The sequence below is a fragment of the Pseudorca crassidens genome, chromosome 3 (genome assembly GCF_039906515.1).
Source record: "Pseudorca crassidens isolate mPseCra1 chromosome 3, mPseCra1.hap1, whole genome shotgun sequence".
Taxonomy (NCBI): domain Eukaryota; kingdom Metazoa; phylum Chordata; class Mammalia; order Artiodactyla; family Delphinidae; genus Pseudorca; species Pseudorca crassidens.
Window position 1 is genome coordinate 36,320,519 of NC_090298.1, and position 19,290 is coordinate 36,339,808.

Here is a 19,290-nt window from a genome sequence, read left to right on the forward strand (position 1 = left end):
ATTACTATTACAGAAATGCTATGATAATAAGTTCTATACACTTTCTTCATTCATCTCAAAATTTTCTTAAATAAATTCTTAGAAATGGAACTTCTCAAAGGGTATGCCCATTTAAGTCACTTTTTAATGTATATTGCCAACTTATCTCACACTGTTTTATATACGTGTGTGCCTCTGCCCTCCAATAGAGTGGGGCTCAGTTAGGACAGGGCCTGTATCTTACTCATCATTATACCCCCAGTGCCTCATTCAGTGCTCAGCAAATACTAGAGGCTTAGTGTTGAATGAACAAGAAATTGGATTATTCGAACAAGCCTTCACTACATGGGCAAAATCTTGCCAATGTGGTCACAGATGTCCACGGTTGGTACTTGTGGCCTCTTCTGAATATCTATAGTCTAATTGGTAATAATATTTCAAATATACATTTCTCAGAAGGAGTTGTTTTCTATACCACACAGAAAACAAAAAAATTATGCATTGAGTTTTCCTTAAAGCATGGAGGACGGTTAGTTGTAAAAATACATATCACCAGGGAATTTGTATGCTTGAAACAAGGGTCAAGGGTGAATGATTGAGTGAGTGAGAGAGTATGTGATATTTCAGAAACTTGTATTCTTTAGAAATGAGTTAGAACATCTTTCAGCTGAGATGGCTTTTAGGAGAGCCATGCTAGGTCTCTTTCAGTGCCACAGTTTCTGATTTATACTCTTAACTAAATGTTTGATGGGGCTGGGTATCAGGTATGCCAAAGTAAACAGAGCAAAGAATGCAGGACTAAGTAGAAACAGTATAACCTGAGAGCCTCAGTAGGGAATTTCCTTCTCACTGGATTTCTTATTCCTGGTTAACACTGTAGTTTCTGTTCCAGACTTAAATTTATAACTTTTCTTTTTTAGCATTCATGCTTTCCATATATATAAATAATCCAGATTCAGTCCAGTATCATCAGTCTTTTATGATGGTGAGGTACAGAAATATAGTGACTTGCCTAAGATTAGTCAATAAATTGGGAATCAAAGCAGAATAAATACCTCAAGCTAATAAAAACAAAAAGAATCTCCTCAGGAAAATCTGAGAAAGAAGAGCTGTGAGTGATGACTAGTCTTTCTGGATGTTAAAATATATTGTAAATCTACTATCATTAAAAGAGTTACAGTAGACACGACACCAGTGCATAAATCCAGAAAATATAACGAGTGAATTTACTACGTAGTAAAGTTAGCATTTTACATCAGGAAAAACTGGATTATTCAATGAATTGTTTGAAACAACTGGTTAACCATGTGAAAAAAAAGTTGAGGCTTTGAATTCCAGATGTATTACATATTTAATGTAAATAAAATATAAAGGTATCCAAAGGAAATATGAACTTAAAAAAATAGAGCAGGAAACAACTTTTTAAGCATAAAACAAGACTCAGAAGTCATAAGGAAGAGAATGAAAAATCTGACTGTACAAAAAAGTGAAATTCTGTCATGGAAAAATAAAACTCTATAAAAGACAAATGGCATAAAGTTGCACGTGGAGGGGGGTGACATTGGTCAGACAACAGACAAAGGGCTATTATATAAAGAGATCTTGTATATCAATAAGGAAGAGGCCAGTGACTTAATGGAAAATTTGGCTGTGGATATGAACATATAGTTCACAGAAATAAGGCTTATAAACATTATTCAACATTATTCAACATTCAAAACTATGTAAACAAATAAAAAGAAAACAAAGTGAGATACATTTTTCACCTATGAGAGTGGCAAAGGTCAAAGTGTGTTAGCAAGTATCTATTTATCACAAGTGGTTAGAAGGAGTGTGGTTTGGTGCAAAGTCTTAGGACATTAGTTTGGTAATACCTATCAATTTAAAATGAAGACGTAAGAGTTTGACTATTGGAGTTTATACTACAGACACATGTATGCAAAGATGTAAGCATAAGAATCTCATTGTAGCATTTTTTAATAGTAAACTATTAAAGACAAGCTGCATACCTATCAGTAGGGTGCTAGAAAAATAAATCATGGCACACAACACGATGGACTTTACTGTAGCAGTAAAGATAAGGTGTTGTAAGTAAAGGTCTCTGGTCTGTAAGTGAAAGGAAAAAAAAAGTGGAAAGCAGTGGAAAAATAGTCTTTCTTCTCTACTTTGGCAGACTAATGCCCAACCCCATCACACATTTAATTACAGAGTGTAAATCATGAAACCACCTAAGCACTTAAGAGGACCTATCCTGTCTCTCCTAAAAGCTGTTTCAGCTGGAAGATGTTCTATATTGTTTCTAAAGAATACAGATTTCTGAGATAACATACTCACTCACTGCCCTTGGCCCATGTTTCAAGATATATATCCATATTATATATATATATATATATATATGTACACTATATATATATCCTTGTGTGTGTGTGTAAGAAGGAAATACAGATGCATGTAGATGTTTTCATATGCATACAAAATTTCTGGAATGATGAGACACAGGTTTTTCCTAGTGGTTGCCTCTGAGGAGGATGAATGTCCAGGGTGGTAGAAAAATCTACTTTTCATTGTATATACTTTTTTATGGTTTGAATTTTTACCAATTATATTTGTTTTTATTGCTGAATAAGATTAGCACAAACTTACTGACTTAAAACAACATCTGTTTATTTATTGGCTCACAGTTTCCACGGGTCAGGAGTCAAGTATGATTTCTTACCTGGATCCTCTGCTCAGCATCTCACAAGCTGCAGTCAAAGTGTCAGCCGTGGTTGCAGTTTCTCCTGAGGCTGGGGGTCCTTTCCAAGTTCCTGTGGTAGTTAGCTTTCATTTCCTCACAGTTGTTGAACTCCTGGTGGCTGGCTTCTTCCAGGCCAGCAAGAGAGTCTGATCTCTAGGTCCTCTTTTAAAGAGCTCTTTTTAAAGAGCTTACCTGATTAGGTGAGGTCCACCCAGGATAATCTCCCTTTTGATTCACTTAAGGTTAGTTTTAGGGACTTTAATTACATCTATTGACTAGAAGCAAGTGACAGGATTCCATGAAGCAGGAGTCACTGGGGTTTTAGAATTCTGCCGAACACACCAACATTACCAACTATAAGACCACCATCGCCACCACAGCAATATCCAATCCTTATGTAGAGCTTATTTCATAGTGGGCACAGTTCCAAACACTTTGCACATATTAAGTCACCTAATGATTAGCGCCATCCTATGAAGTAGGAACTGTTGTTACCTTCATTTTATAGATAAGGAAACAGGCATGAGGTTAAGTGATTTACCCAAGGTTGAAAGCTAGTAAGTATTGGAGCTAGCATTGGAACCCAGGCATTCTATGTTCAGAGTTCTGTGTTCCTTACTACACTATGTATACATTTTTCAAATACAGTGGTAAAAAAAAGTTTTTGACTGAGGCTGCATAACAAATATGCCAACACTTGTGGCTTAAACAACCACAACATTGGGGGAATTCCCTGGTGGACCTGTGGTCAGGACTCCATGCTTCCACTGCAGGGGGCACGGGTTCGATCCCTGGTCGGGAAACTAAGATCTCCTGCATGCCACGTGGGGTGGAAAAAAAAAAAAATCAGCGTTTATTTTGCTCATGAATCTGCACTTGAGGCAGTGGGTGACTCACATCTGCTCCACTCAGCATCACCTGGAGTAATTTGAAGGCTGGGAGCCTGAATCATCTGGAGGGCTTATTCCCATGCCTGGCAGTTCATGCTGGCTGTCAGCTGGGGACCTCGGTTGGTCTCTGCATGGGTCTCTCCATGTGACTAGTTTGTCTTCCTCACAGCCTGGTGGCTGGCTTCCAAGGAGTATCCCATGAGCAAGAGAGTGAACCAGGTGGAAGTTATATGGCCTTCTATGACTTGTCTTGGAAACTTATGCAGGTTCATTTCTATTGCATTCGATTAGCTGGGGCAGTCACAAAGTTCTACACAGGTTGAAAGGAAGGAGAAATAGACTTTACCTCTCGATGGAAAGTGGCAAGGCTCTGGAAAAGCATGAGAACCTGAAATATTGCTGTGAACTGCCTCTAAATGGGTGATTAATGTATTCCTCTATCTCAGTGCTAGCTTGTACCCAAACCACCCCAATAATTTAGCAATTCTTTAAAAGCATCAAAACAAAGGCCCCACGATCTTAAATAATAAAACATCAGGGCTTCCCTGGTGGTGCAGTGGTTGAGAGTCCGCCTGCTGATGCAGGGGACACGGGTTCGTAACCCGGTCCGGGAAGATCCCACATGCCGCGGAGCGGCTGGGCCCGTGAGCCATGGCCGCTGAGCCTGCGCATCCAGAGCCTGTGCTCCGCAACGGGAGAGGCCACAACATGAGAGGCGCGCGTACCACAAAAAAACACAAAACAAAAACAAAAACAAAAACAAAAACAAAAAAAAAAACAAAAAACATCAAAGTAATGTCCATCTTTCTTTTTCCTGTGTTTGTGCTCCTAGGTCACCTTTCCCCTTGCATTTCCCTTAGGGTGGAGAACAAATGAAATTTTAAGCTCCCACCAGGTCTTTGCTGCTGGCTTTGAACCTGGATAATTATATTTTCCTTTTTTTGGCTGACATTTCAGGAAAGAGTCCTGAGTTAGGACTGTCAAGGACATGTCAGCGCATATCTTCTAAGAAAATAGGGAAGGGTGAAATAGATATAACCATTCAGTCATTCATTCAACAAAAAATGTACAGGCATACCTTGGAGACACTGGGTTCTGTTCCAGACTGCACAATAGAGGAAGTACAACAATAAGGTGAGTCAAGCGAATTCTTTTGTTTCCTGGTGCATATAAAAGTTATGTTTAAACTATACTGTGGTCTATTAAGTATGCAATAGCATTATGTCTAAAAAAAATGTACATACCTTAATTTTAAAATACGTTATTGCTAAAAAATGCTAACCATTATCGGAGCATTCAGGGAGTCATAGTAACTACAAAGATCACAGATCACGGGCCACCATAACATATAATAATGATGAAAAAGTTTGAAATATTGCGAGAATTACCAAAATGTGACATAGAGACACATAGAGTGAGCAAATGCTGGTGGGAAAATGGCACCAATGGACGTGCTCAACGCAGGGTTGCCAAAATCTTCAATCTGTAAAAAATGCAGTACACATCTGCAAAGTGCAATAAAGGGAGGTGTGCCTGTATTGAGTCCCCACCTTGTGTTGAGCACAGCTCTAGGGAAAGAGTAAGAGGTGCAGACAGTGTGTTTGCCCTCAAGGAATCCTTGCTGGTGGAGGGAGAGTGAAAGAAAATCAAAAATTACAATGTTAATTCCTGTGATAGGTTCTGTCCTATTCTGTTCCTCAGGGTGAGCCCTAGGTTACTCTGAAGTGGGGCAAATCAAAACAAGCACCCTTACAGGTCTTCGGTGAATCTTCGTCTTGTCTGGGATTGATGCTTCCTAGAACCCAAGTCCTCAAAAAGGAAGGCTGCTCTTGCATTGGTAATGTAGTTCCCAAACTGTGTGCTGAGGCCCACCCAGGTGCTGAAACGAACTCTTAGAGGTGCTGTGGGATATTCTCAATTATTGAGAGACATACAAGGACAACTGTCGGATGCCACACAACTACCACTGTGAAGTCATTTGGATCCAACCAAATAACAGGCACTATTTGGTATTTCTTTTGGCCTAGTGGTATGTTGAAAAAAATTACTGAGACATTAAGGACATCAACTGTAAACCAAGAAAGTTTGGGAACCTTGAGTACCTCATCTATCAATTTTCCTGATATTTTTCTCCGCAGGGAACACATTGTTTGAGCCATTCCTTCTCAGGGGCAAGGCTTATCACCTGGGCCTCCTTCAGGGCCTTCTCCCTGGGCCTTCAGAGGGCATCCTCATTTCCCACCTCAGTGCTCCGTTTCCCTCCCAGCAGCCCTCTCCCCTCAGCGCTCTGCCATTTCACGGTCCTCCGCACAGGCGCCGGCGCCTCCCTATGGAAATAATCCAGTCTCTGTCCTCACCAGTGCTTTGAGACTTGCAGATTTTGCATCCCCGTCCTTTCCTCCTCTGCCCAGTTACTGCTGCCCAGCAAAGATGGGTGTGGGGGAGAAGCTGTGCAGGGTTAGGGTTGGTTCAACACCCCAAGATTAATTCCCATGCGAACCCCTGGTGAGATGAGAAAGTCCTAACACTTTCATTCACATATCTCTGAACTGGTTTCTTGTTAATTAATATCCTGGGGCTGCTATACTAAGATAGCATTCGCCTTGCCAAGCATCCTGCATTGGTAACAAAGGGTGCACATCCAGAGTCCTAGTTACAAGACTTCTCCTCTGGACTTTGTAGTGGTGGTGGTGACGGGGAGTAGTAGGACCAGGAAAGCATTTAGCCTGCATCGTAGTGTGATAGCCACAAAACAGAGGGAGGCAGAACACTTTACTGAAGTGGAACCCTAGCTCAACCTTGGAGGCTGAATTGAGAGGATTTAAATGATTTACTGATAGGACACACTTGTGGTGAGTCTTGAAGGGAGAGTAAGAGCTACCCTGACGCCTGAGCGGGGAAGGAAATGGCTTCCAGTCCAGCATGTGCACAAAGGTGTTGTGGAGCACGGTTCATTCCAGGCACCGCAGAGAGTCCAGTGCTCCATGTAAAGGGGCCAGACCCGAACCAAACAGCTGCAATCAGCGGGAGAGGGACCACATCCCTGGTTTGCTTAAGGTAGGGGTGATTTTGCTTACATAGTATTTCTAGTGTTTTATTCTTAGATTATGAGTAGCCAGATTCAGAGGCAAGTGGCACCGAGAACATAGGCTTCTTTTTTTTTTTTTAAATGTTGAGCCTTCTTTCAATTTATTTTATTTATTTTATTTATTTTTGGCTGTGTTGGCTCTTCGTTTCTGTGCGAGGGCTTTCTCTAGTTGCGGCGAGCGGGGGCCACTCTTCATCGTGGTGCGCGGGCCTCTCACTGTCGCGGCCTCTCTCGTTGCGGAGCACAGGCTCCAGACGCGCAGGCTCAGTAGTTGTGGCTCACGGGCCCAGTTGCTCCGCGGCATGTGGGATCTTCCCAGACCAGGGCTCGAACCCGTGTCCCCTGCATTAGCAGGCAGATTCTCAACTACTGTGCCACCAGGGAAGCCCGAACATAGGCTTCTTATTGCTGTTGTGCCTCTAACCTCCAAAGTTCTTCATGGGAAGGCCGCCTGATTACGTGACGGCAGTTAAAACGCAGGAGCCCTTGGATTGAGCTCCCAATTAGAGTCTCCAGGAAAAAAGGCAAACCTGATCATGCCAACCTCAGGCTTAAACCTTTCAATGCTTCCACATTGCCCTCAGCATAAATTCCCAACTTCTTAACAGGTAAACAAGGTTTTCCAGGCCCTAGTCATGGTCAGCTGACTGCCATCAACCCTCACCACTCTCCCACTTCAAACACCCTGCTCCAGCAATGCTGAATTACCTACAATCTGGAGTCTCGCCAGGCTTCTGTAAACACTGTTCCCTCTGCCTGTGGGGATCTTCCCACCCACCTCCCATCACCTCACTCTCACCTTCACTGGAGCTCTCCTGCTTTTCTTTTAGTTTCAGGGAACTCCCCTTTCTTCCATAGTGGGACCTCAGAGGCCCTGCGCTTGCTTATTGCAGCACTTAACACGCTGTACTGAGATGTGCTGTCTCTTGTATGTCCCCACTACTAGCCTAGCTGTTCTTTTAATGTAGAGATTGTCATTTTCACCATTAGAACATTAGTTTTTAATTGAAAGCCTGCAACACAGCAGGAATACATTAAACATTTGTTTCAGAGCTGACTGAACCGGTGTTATGTGAGGGTAGGTATTGTGTTCATTTTCACCCAAAGGAATGCTGAGTGTTTTACTGGCTAAGAATTTTATGAATTAAAATTTTTTTTCCCCCCCACGGAAAATAGAGAAAGGGTATGTATGAAGATTCAGTAGTTCCACATGGAAAAAATAAAGAGAAGTAACAACCAAAAGTGTTAATAGCAGGGGAGAAAAGGACATTATTATCCCAAGGTTAAACTTAACTCTGACAAGTTGGAGGTCATTTCCCCAGAAACTGAGGTTGCCCATTACTAGGACAAGGAGATGAAGGTTATAGAAAGAGCAGGAAGGGAGTCTTGGAAAGTACCTGGCTTATTCCTGATTGGCTTAAAAGAAGACAAATGACCTGTTCAAAGACACCAGGGCTAGAATCAAAGAGTAAGTGGAATAAATGGCCCCAAAGCTGTCTACATCCTAATCCCCGGAACCTGTGAATGTTACCTTACACAGCAAAAGAGGCTTTGCAAATGTGATTAAGAACCTTGAGATGAGACGTTTATCCTGTATTATTCAGATGGACCCAATCTAATCACATGGGCCCTTAGAGCAGAGACTCTTCCCCAGCTGTGATCAGAGGGAGACATGACTATGGATGGAGGATCAGAAAGATGCAATGTGAAAAGGAAGCTGACCTGCCATTGCAGATGGAATAAGGGCACCACGAGCCAAGGAGTGCAGGCGGCAACTAGAAGCTGAAAGAGGCAAGGAAGCTGAGCCTCCCCTAGAGCCTCCAGGTGGAAGGCATCCCTGCTGATGTCTTGATTTTAGCCCAGTGAGACCTGTGTGGGATTTCTGACATACACAACAGTAAGATAATACATTTGTTTCAAACCACTGAGTTACAGTAATTTGTTACAGCATCAAGAGAAGAGTAATGCAGGCTACACACATCGTAAGCAGGCCAAATAGGCAGGCTTCCCATCTCTTGTCCATAATTTCTTCTCACTCTTCTGTAGTGTTCTTATCCTTTAGAGATCTTGTGGGAGTTATCTAATCCCATCTCACTTGGGTTGATATGTCGAGGTGGGAGCAGAGGGCTTGCGGAGTGATTTGCTCTGGGTTTCACACCTTAGAAATGGCAGAGCCCTTTCCAGAAAGATTGGCCTGGGGCTCGTACAACATTTTGTGAGTCCAGATTGACCAAAGGCAGCCTTGTGCCAATCAGTTTAGAATCTAGAGAAACGACACAGTCTTTGCTGGCCATGGAACAGGCCTAACACTGAGAGACTATTGTTATTGACTCTGGGCAGACAGCCACAGAGCTCCAGGAAGAGGGAAGTATGGTATTTACACATGGCTTTCCAAGAGCAGGGCCTCTGCCGCATACATTGTGGTCCTGATAGGATCTCTTATGAAACTTCAAAAAGCTCCAGTTACTCCCTGCGATTGCGTGAAATAGCTCAGGGTAGCGAGGTTATGACCACTGTCATTTAGATATGCCACCCCTGTATGCGGTCTGTTATGTAACCACTATACCACATTTTTACACTTTATTTAACATCACCCAGACATTTATGGAAAATTTTCTCTGACTTCCACTTTACGTGCATGGTATCAATATTGCTAATCTGAGAACCTGGACAGTGCTTAAATTAAATCAAATGAATATTGAATGAGTAAGGATGTGTGAATTCAGTTGGGTGCTTTCTTTGCGAGCTCACACAGGTATTTGAGGAATATCAGAGTGTTAGAGCCCTAATCTGACATTCCCCTCCTTTTCAGGCCATCATGGGGCAGACGGAATTGGAAGGCTGCCCAAACCTTGAAGCAGCGTTAATTAGCGCTGCTGGGTATATAAGCCAAATAACTCCTTGCAAGATCAGTCAAAAGGGTAATATGCTTCAGAAACCCTTTGATTATTATCATGATCCCTGGGAAGTAAAGAAATGCCAAGGGACGCATGTGGCAATGCTGTGGATTTACGCAAAGTGCAAAGTAACTGTGGAGATGGATTATTAACAAGAGTTTCTCAGATCAGTGAAATGCTGTGCACTTCCTGGCTTGTGGCTGGATCTAACGTGGGCAGATATTCTGAGGCTCGGCTTGTCTAGTACAATATTTGGGAAAAAGTTGTTTGGCAGCGAGCAAAGTATTATTAAGTACCCAGCCAAAGTTAGATAGTATGAATTGTAGTAGGCCAAGTCAGCATGGATCCATAACTACTTTAAAGACATGTAATCTAAAGGAGAACTGGGGAAAGCAGGCTGTGGGTTATTCTGGGTTGGCTAATTGGATAGCACACAAGAAAGTCTGGGGTATTAGGGGATTGACATAGTAACTTACACACTGCATATGTGGAGCCAGGACAGAATTAAATGTACCCAGAAGCGGGCTGGTGGACCTGCTGACAAAGGAAGGTTAAGAAAAATTAAACATATCAGTAAGGCAAAGAGTTGGCTCAATGAAGAGAAGGGAGGGGAGAAAAAGGAAGTTAAACAGGATGTGTCTAGAGCAGTGGCTCTTAAAGGATGGTTCCTGAACAGCAGCATCAATATCAATTGGGACCTTGCTGGAAATGCAAATCCTCAGGACGTACCAAGTCAAAATTCTGGGGTGGGCCTCAAGCAATCCCCGTTTTAACAAGCCTTATAGGTGATTCTGATGTATGTCAGTTTGAGAACTACTGGTTTAGAAAAAGGAGACGAAGTTGGAGCTCTCCTAGATGAGCAGTGTCACCTAAAAAGGAGGTACAGAGGCCTACTGTGCTGGTGGATGGCTGATATGATGTGACGAGAGTTAGTGGTACAGAAGAAGAGGGGATACTGAAGTCCCGATTTCAGGTGAGTCATCTGATGACTGAGGATAAAATCAAGGGTTAGAATAAAAGGGAAAAAAGTGATCCAGTTGCTCATATCATCAAAGAAGGTGAAACTGAGTCTTAGAGGGTAGCATGTGAGGGTGAAGAGGGTTTGGAACGAATAATGAGATATCAAAGGAAGAAGACAGAATTGTGTTGGATAAATGGTTTAGCTGTGACAGTGAGCAAGTACCAGAATAGCCCCTATTCCTCTACCCTTCAGTTGGGAAAAATGGGAAAAACAAAGTAATTGTTCCACCAGCCAAAAGAGAAAGGAGCCAAGAAGTATGTGTCTGATTGGGAGAAAGAGGGTGGCTGCCTGGGAGAAGAGAGGTCTAAGTTAAAGAAAGGAGGTGTGGATAAATGGGAGTTTTAACCATACACAACTGAGGTTCTTAGCCCACCACTAAAAGAAAGTAGGCTTGGGATGAGTAGAAAATAGTTCAGTGGTGGAAGTTCTCCTGAGTAGCCAGCATAATGAACATGGCTCAAGAAAACAGTAGATCGGGAGGTCAGATCAGTGAAACAGCCAAGAGAGAACACTAAGTGAAAGGAGGACGTCTGGAGAATGGAGAAAACACACCCGTGCAAAGAAGATACAATCCAACTTTCAACATAAGTTGTACTGAAGCAAACTCTTTCTCTAAGAAAGGGGACAAAATGGCGGCATGGGAAGTTGCTTACTATATCTCTAGAGGTTACAACTGCAGCTTTCAGAGACCACTTAGAGGACAAGGAACATTTCTGATGAGGTAGGAACAAAGATAAAGATAAACCCACACTTAAAATTTTCAGTTATTGTTTAAGCAAGGACTCATGGTCAAAGTGAGTTCCCATTCTAATAAAGTTAGGACAACCCCCAAAATGTCAATGTGACATTCTTAAATAAGGCCTTATATTTTTATGATATTCATTTGTTTAATATGGAGAAATTAAAAAAGGGAGAGTTTTGTGATTTAGTCAGAAAGAGTTACACAACACATATGCTTTATTTCCAGGGATTTCTAAAATCATATGCTTTTTAAAAATCTCTACCTTAATCAAATTTACCCCCACTATATAATGTTTACTATTAAACCAACTAAATTGACAATAATTGCTCTCAAAAGACAATAATACATTGTAAGAGCTAATAAATTATAAAATATAACAGATTGCAACCAATTGCTTAACAACAAAAAGTAAAGAGGCTGACCCTTTATAACAATTTACAGAACTCTGTTTAACTTAATGAGAAAAATCTGCTTTGGATAAGGCACTGTTTCATCACTTCTCAGAGATTAAGGCACACAGTCACCAGCATTACAAACACAATGTGTAAGAAAATCTGAAGACAGCAGCTGGTACAAATGCTACCAAAAAACAGGTGCCTTTGGGGCACTGATTGTTATGTCAAAGTATATTACTGTGCAAATGTAAAACTTACAGCAACTCAATTTTCCTTCTCTAATAAAGGTTAATCATTTTTAACAGAAGATAACCTGAAAGAACAAAGGAAAAAGTCAATTTCCTAAAACTACTTTTTTGAAAAAAAATTGTTTTGTCTCTTAGTATCAGGCAAATTTTAAAAAAATGATTTAACTGGTATAATATTTTAGAATAGTATGTAAACAAATTGATAGCAACTAAAACAATTTTAATGGCACATTCAGGAGTTTACATTTGAAATGACATTATTCGTTAGGTCCTTTTTTGTGGATTTTATGGTTATGAGTCAAGTATCAATATTTTGTTAATGTTAATTTTAAACAAATATTTTGTTAAATTTAGTTATGTTTTTCAAAACAGTTAAAACTCCAACACATGAGATTTGAGGGCAAAGATAATGAAAAAATACTACTTTGGTAGAATGTTACTACAGTCAACATATTATAATAATTATTTCCTAAAGTTATTTCTGAAACAATAACCTAGGTCTAATGTTACTGTCTTTTAAGAATATTATAACATAAGTGCACAAAAGCAGTTTCTGCCAGTAATCACAACTCACTAAAGCACTTGGCAAATTAAACTTCAGTCAGGATCAAAATATATGAAATAAAGAAATGTTAGCATTCATTATACATCTTATAATTAATATAAGTACCTAACATGTTTTTAAAATTCACTTTAATGTTGGCTGTCATTATCTCAACCATTGGTTCTTTAAGACTGCCATATGGTTATCTCAGACATCAATATAATTTCCATGTTTTGAAGACATCACTTGGCTCGTCCCTGTGAAATACATAACAAATGAACAGATGTGAGGTAAAGATGATGTGATTATTACATAAAGCCAAAATGGCAAAGGAGAAGTTTCTCCAAATGGGCATATCCACAAGCCATGGCGAATTGCATCTCGAATATGGTGTGAGGTCCAGGATATAAATAACATCCAGGGAAGACAGCACCATGAATCTTTGAGCTTGAAAAGGTGCATCGTAAACTTCAGGGTCAGAACCACAGCGGGTATCACAGTAGAACAGTGAAGGAAAGGTCTTCGTGGAAGAGTAATAGCAGCCTGCACAGGGAAAGCGGTAGCTAGTATCATTTCCTTCTTGGCAAACAAAATTTTATAGCTGCTTCCTAATATTGTAACCATCTGTTTTCCTGCAGGCTATTGGAAATGCAAAGGAAACGTTTTCTATGCCACCTCCTCCAAAAACACTTTGCACTAAAAATGAAATCACGATCTCAGGAACATGTGATTAATTTTTAAAAGCTTCCTATTATTTACTTAGAAAAGTCACAATACAAACAGTTTATATCCTAAATATATGGTTAGTGTAAACTTGGACTTTAAAAAAATTGTCTGGGACCTCTAAGAGTATTGAAAAAATCTCACAACTGAATAAAATATTCTTCAATTAAACTTTTTAAAATTGAAGTATAGTTGATATATAATGTTTTATTAGTTTCAGGTGTACAACATATATTTTTATTGATTATACTCCATTTAACGTTATTATAAAATACTGGTTATATTCCCTGTGCTGTAAATTACATCCTTGTATCTTAATTATTTTATACCTAATAGTCTGTACCTCTTAATCTCCTTCCCCTATCTTGTCCCTCCCCCACCCCATTCTTCAATTAATATATGCATAAAAGATGAGTATTTTTGTTGTAACCTTTTATATTAGCCTTGAATACTTTCAGAATTTATTTATAACAACATTTAGAGGCAGTATATTATTTTAAACAAGTATTTGAAAGTTGAGTTAAATAAACCAATAGCATTTCTAAACCATTGTAAAAATGTAATCAATATCTAAACAAATGAAAATTTCAGGCTTAACACCTGAATGATCCATGAGTAAGGTTTCATTCTCACACATTCTAAAGGCTAATTTCCAACTAGATAATTTCTAATAAAAATAAAGCTGAAGATAGAGAAGATTGCCTGATTTGGAATCTCCCCACACATCTTCAAAAACGCTACAGAACAATGACAAATAAAACTATACCAAGCCCCACTTAGCATAGCCAGAAGTCAGAGAATGCCCAAACTTCAATTACTCTAAAGTATTAAACACCAAGTTAGTGAGCACTCTCTCACACTCCCCACTCAAGCCAAAAAAAACTGCATTGAAGAAAGATAAGGGGAAATCTAAGATTGATCTAAAGTTACCACTAGAAAGAGAAAGTTCAACCCAAGTGTGGGGTCCTCGTACATAAGAGCACTAACTACACAGAAAGGACTTAAAAGTGGGCACGATTCAAGGCTCTGAAAAGCATTAGTTTTCCAGGAGAAGATGGTACAAAGGAAGGGAGAGGTAGCCTTTGGAGACTCGGGTGGTAAAGGGAAAAAAGAAGTAGTAAAGGCAAAAGTCAGGTTCCTATTTTTTAAAAAATAAAGGACACAACCTTCCCACCACATTAACAAAAAAATCATCCATTAAAGAGACTGTACCTTGCAACACTGTCAAATCAGACCAACCTTAAACTGGGTATCTTGTAAAGCCACTCCTTAAACCAGTATTCTTTAATCCCCACCTACCCGCTGAACATCAAAGAGTTTATTTATTCTACATTCCTAATTCCCTCTCCCTACTCCTCCACATTTTTAGTTGTTTTATTTTTACTTTGTCAGAACACATAACATTTCTGTATTATGCCATTTTAGCCTCCACCTTTGTTTTTAAGTTATATACCCACAATATATCATGCTCCTCAATAGCAGCGTGGGATGGGGGGCAGGATGGGCTACAGTAATCAGTACTTGGTGGAGAGCAATAGCCTCATGTTGAGATGATTAGCAGTTGTGCTCTGGATGTGTGGAGGGATACTGACTATTCACAATTTCATTTGTGAAGTCTATTTATATTAATAGTTGCTAAGGAAGAAACAAGAAGTTTCTGTTGCTTGCCTAATTTCTAAAATATTCATGCAAATTTTTCATTCATAGATAAATAATAAAACAAAGACATATCATAAAATTATACAAGTAAAAATAGATATCTTAAAAATAGAAGTAGCGACCCACCACCAGTCCCTCCCATCAGGAAGCTTGCACAAGCCTCTTAGATAGCATCATCCATCAGAGGGCAGACAGCAGAAGCAAGGAGAACTACAATTCTGCAGCCTGTGGAAGGAAAACCACATTCACAGAAAGATAGACAAAATGAAAAGGGAGAGGACTATGTACCAGATGAAGGAACAAGATGAAACTCAGAAAAACAACTAAATGATGTGGAGATAGGCAACCTCCCAGAAAAAGAATTCAGAATAATGACACTGAAGATAATCCAGGACCTCGGAAAAACAATGGAGGCAAAGATTGAGAGGATGCAAGAACTGTTTAACAAAGACCTAGAAGAATTAAAGAATAAACACCTAGAAGAATTAAAAACAAACAGAGATGAACAATGCAATAACTGAAGTGAAAGATACACTAGAAGGAATCAATAGCAGCATAACTGAGGGAGAAGAATGGATAAGTGACCTGGAGGACAGAATGGTAGAATTCACTGCCGTGGAACAGAATAAAGAAAATAAGAATGAAAAGAAATGAAGACAGCCTAAGAGACCTCTGGGACAACATTAAATGCAACAATATTCACATTTTAGGGGTCCCAGAAGGAGAAGAGAGAGAGAGAAAGGACCCAAGAAAATATTTGAAGAGATTATTGTCGAAAACTTCACTAACATGGGAAAGGAAATAGCCACCCAAGTCCAGGAAGCACAGAGAGTCCCAGGCAATATAAACCCAAGGAGAAACATGCCGAGACACACAGTAATCAAACTGACAAAAATTAAAGAAAAATTATTAAAAGCAACAAGGGAAAAATGACAAAAAACATACAAGGGAACTCCCATAAGGTTAACAGCTGATTTCTCAGCAGAAACTCTACAAGCCAGAAGGGAGTGGCACAATATATTTAAAGTGATAAAAGGGAAGAACCTACAACCAAGATTACTCTAACTGGCAAGGATCTCATTCAGATTTGACAGAGAAATCAAAATCTTTACAGACAAGCAAGAGCTAAGAGAATTCAGCACCACCAAACCAGCTCTACAACAAATGCTAAAGGAACTTCTCTAAGTGGGAAACACAAGATAAGAAAAGGACCTACAAAAACAAACCCATGACAATTAAGAAAATGGTAAAAGGAACATACATATCGATAATTACATTAAACATAAATGGATTAAATTCTCCAACCAAAAGACACAGGCTCACTGAATGGATACAAAAACAAGATCTATATATATGCTGTCTAAAAGAGGCCCACTTCAGACCTAGGGACACATACAAACTGAAAGTGAGGGGATGGAAAAAGATATTCCATGCAAATAGAAATCAAAAGAAACCTGGAGTAGCAATACTCATATCAGACAAAATAGACTTTAAAATAAAGGATATTACAAGAGACAAGGAAGGACACTACATATGATCAAGGGATCAATCCAAGAAGAAGATATAACAATTATAAATATGTATGCACCCAACATAGGATCACCTCAACACATAAGGCAACTACTAACAGCTATAAAAGAGGAAATCGACAGTAACACAATAATAGTGGGGGACTTCAACATCTAACTTACATCAATGGACAGATCATCCAGACAGAAAATTAATAAGGAAACACAAGCTTTAAATGAAACAATTGACCAGATACATTTAATTGATATTTATAGGACATTCCATCCAAAAACAGCAGATTACACTTCTCAAGTGCACACGGAACATTCTCCAGGATAGATCACATCTTGGGTCACAAATCAAGCCTCAGTATATTTAAGAAAATTGAAATCATATCAAGCGTCTTTCTGACCACAGTGCTATGAGATTAGAAATCAATTACAGGGGAAAAAACGTAAAAAACAAAAACATATGGAGGCTAAACAATACGTTACTAAATAACCAAGAGATCACTGAAGAAATCAAAGAGGAAATAAAAAAATACCTAGAGACAAATGACAATGAAAACACGATGATCCAAAACCTATGGGGTGCAGCAAAAGCAGTTCTAAGAGGTAAGTTTATAGCAATACAAGCCTACCTCAAGAAACAAGAAAAATCTCAGCTAAACAATCTAAACTTACACCTAAAGGAACTAGAGAAAGAAGAACAAGCAAAACCCAAAGTTAGTAGAAGGAAAGAAATCATAAAGATCAGAGCAGAAATAAATGAAAAAGGGCTTACCTGGTGGCGCAGTGGTCAAGAATCTGCCTGCCAAGGCAGGGTACATGGGTTCAAGCCCTGGCCCAGGAAGATCCCACATGCCATGGAGCAACTAAGCCCAGGTGCCACAACGATGGAGCCTGAGCTCTAGAGCCCACAAGCCACAAGTACTGAGCCCACGTGCCAGGACTACTGAAGCCTGCATGCCTAGAGCCTGTGCTCTGAAACAAGAGAAGCCACAACAATGAGAAGCCCGCAGACCACAATGAAGAGCAGCTCCCGTTCACCACAACTAGAGAAAGCCTGCACAGCAACGAAGACCCAACACGACCATAAATAAATAAAGAAATGAAATAGAAACAAAGAAAACAATACCAAAGATAAATAAAACTAAAAGGTGGTTCTTTGAGAAGATAAACAAAATTGATAAACCTTTACCCAGACTCATCAAGAAAAAGAGGGAGAGGACTCAAATCAATAAAATTAGAAATGAAAGAGGAGAAGTTACAACAGACACTGCAGAAATACAAAGCAGCATAAGAGACTACTACAAGCAACTCTATGCCAATAAAATGGACAACCTGGAAGAAATGGACAAATCCTTAGAAAGGTAAAACCTTCTAAGACTGAACCAGGAAAAAACAGAAAATATGAACAGATCAATCACAAGTAATGAAATTGAAACCATGATTAAAAACCTTCCAACAAACAACAGTCCAGGACCAGATGGCTTCACAGGTGAATTCTATCAAACATTTAGAGAAGAGCTAACACCCATCCTTCTCAAACCTTCCAAAAACTTGCAGAGAAAGGAACACTCCCAAACTCATTCTATGAGGCCATCATCACCCTGATATCAAAACCAGAAAAAGATACTACAAAAAAAGAAAATTACAGGGCTTCCCTGGTGGCGCAGTGGTTGAGAGTCCACCTGTCGATGCAGGGGACACGGGTTCATGCCCTGGTCCGGGAAGATCCCACATGCCGCAGAGCGGGTAGGCACATGAGCCATGACTGCTGACCCTGCACGCCCGGAACCTGTGCTCCACAACGGGAGAGGCCACAACAGTGAGAGGCCCGCGTACCACCAAAAAAAAAAAAAAAAAAAAAGAAAATGAAAATTACAGACCAATATCACTGATGAATATAGATGCAAAAATCCTCAACAGAATACTAGCAAACAGAATCCAACAACACATTAAAAGGATCATACACTATGATCAAGTAGGGTTTATCCCAGGAATGCAAGGATTCTTCAATATACGCAAATCAATCAATGTGATACACCATATTAACAAACTGAAGGATAAAAAGCATATGATCATCTCAATAGATGCAGGAAAAGCTTTTGATAAAATTCAACACCGATTTATGATAAAAACCCTCCAGAAAGTGGGCATAGAGGGAACCTACCTCAACATAATAAAGGCCACATATGACAAACGCACAGCAAACATCATTCTCAATGGCGAAAAACTGAAAGCATTTCCTCTAAGATCAGGAACAAGACAAGGATGTCCACTCTTGCCACTATTATTCAACATAGTTTTGGAAGTCCTAGCCACGGCAATCAGCGAAGAAAAAGGAATAAAAGGAATACAAATTGCAAAAGAAGAAGTAAAACTGTCACTGTTTGCAGATGACATGATACTATACATAGAGAATCCTAAAGATGTCACCAGAAAACTACTAGAGCTAATCAATGAATCTGGTAAAGTTGCAGGCTACAAAATTAATGCACAGAAATCTCTTGCATTCCTGTACACTAACAACGAAGGATCAGAAAGAGAAATTAAGGAAACAATCCCATTCACCATTGTAACAAAAAGAATAAAATACCTAGGAATAAACCTACCTAAGGAGGTAAAAGACCTGTACTCAGAAAACTATAAGACACTGATGAAAGAAATTAAAGGTGACAAAAACAGATGGAGAGACATACCATGTTCTTGGATTGGAAGAATCAATATTGTGAAAATGACTATACTACCCAAAGCAATGTACAGATCCAATGCAATCCCTATCAAGTTACCAATGGCATATTTTACAGATCTAGAACAAAAAATCTTAAAATTTGTTTGGAGACACAACAGACC

The 19,290-nt window shown here is 39.7% G+C and overlaps 1 protein-coding gene and 1 long non-coding RNA gene across 5 annotated transcripts in view; one reads left to right on the forward strand and one right to left on the reverse strand.

Moving 5' to 3' along the window:
* LOC137221262 (uncharacterized) overlaps positions 1 to 19,290 on the forward strand; it is an 87,675-nt gene that overhangs the window by 14,052 nt on the left and 54,333 nt on the right. The gene's annotated exons all lie outside the window — the stretch shown is intronic.
* The window catches only part of TMEM267 (transmembrane protein 267), a 31,263-nt gene continuing 23,499 nt past the window's right edge, over positions 11,527 to 19,290 (reverse strand). Inside the window, exon 3 of one of the 3 annotated variants that reach the window (XM_067730636.1) lies at positions 11,527 to 13,084. In XM_067730636.1, coding sequence (XP_067586737.1) covers positions 12,749 to 13,084 — 336 coding nt within the window. In that variant the 3' untranslated portion in view covers positions 11,527 to 12,748. The remainder of the gene's footprint in view (positions 13,085 to 19,290) is intronic. The other 2 variants (XM_067730635.1, XM_067730633.1) reach the window with 2 other exon arrangements.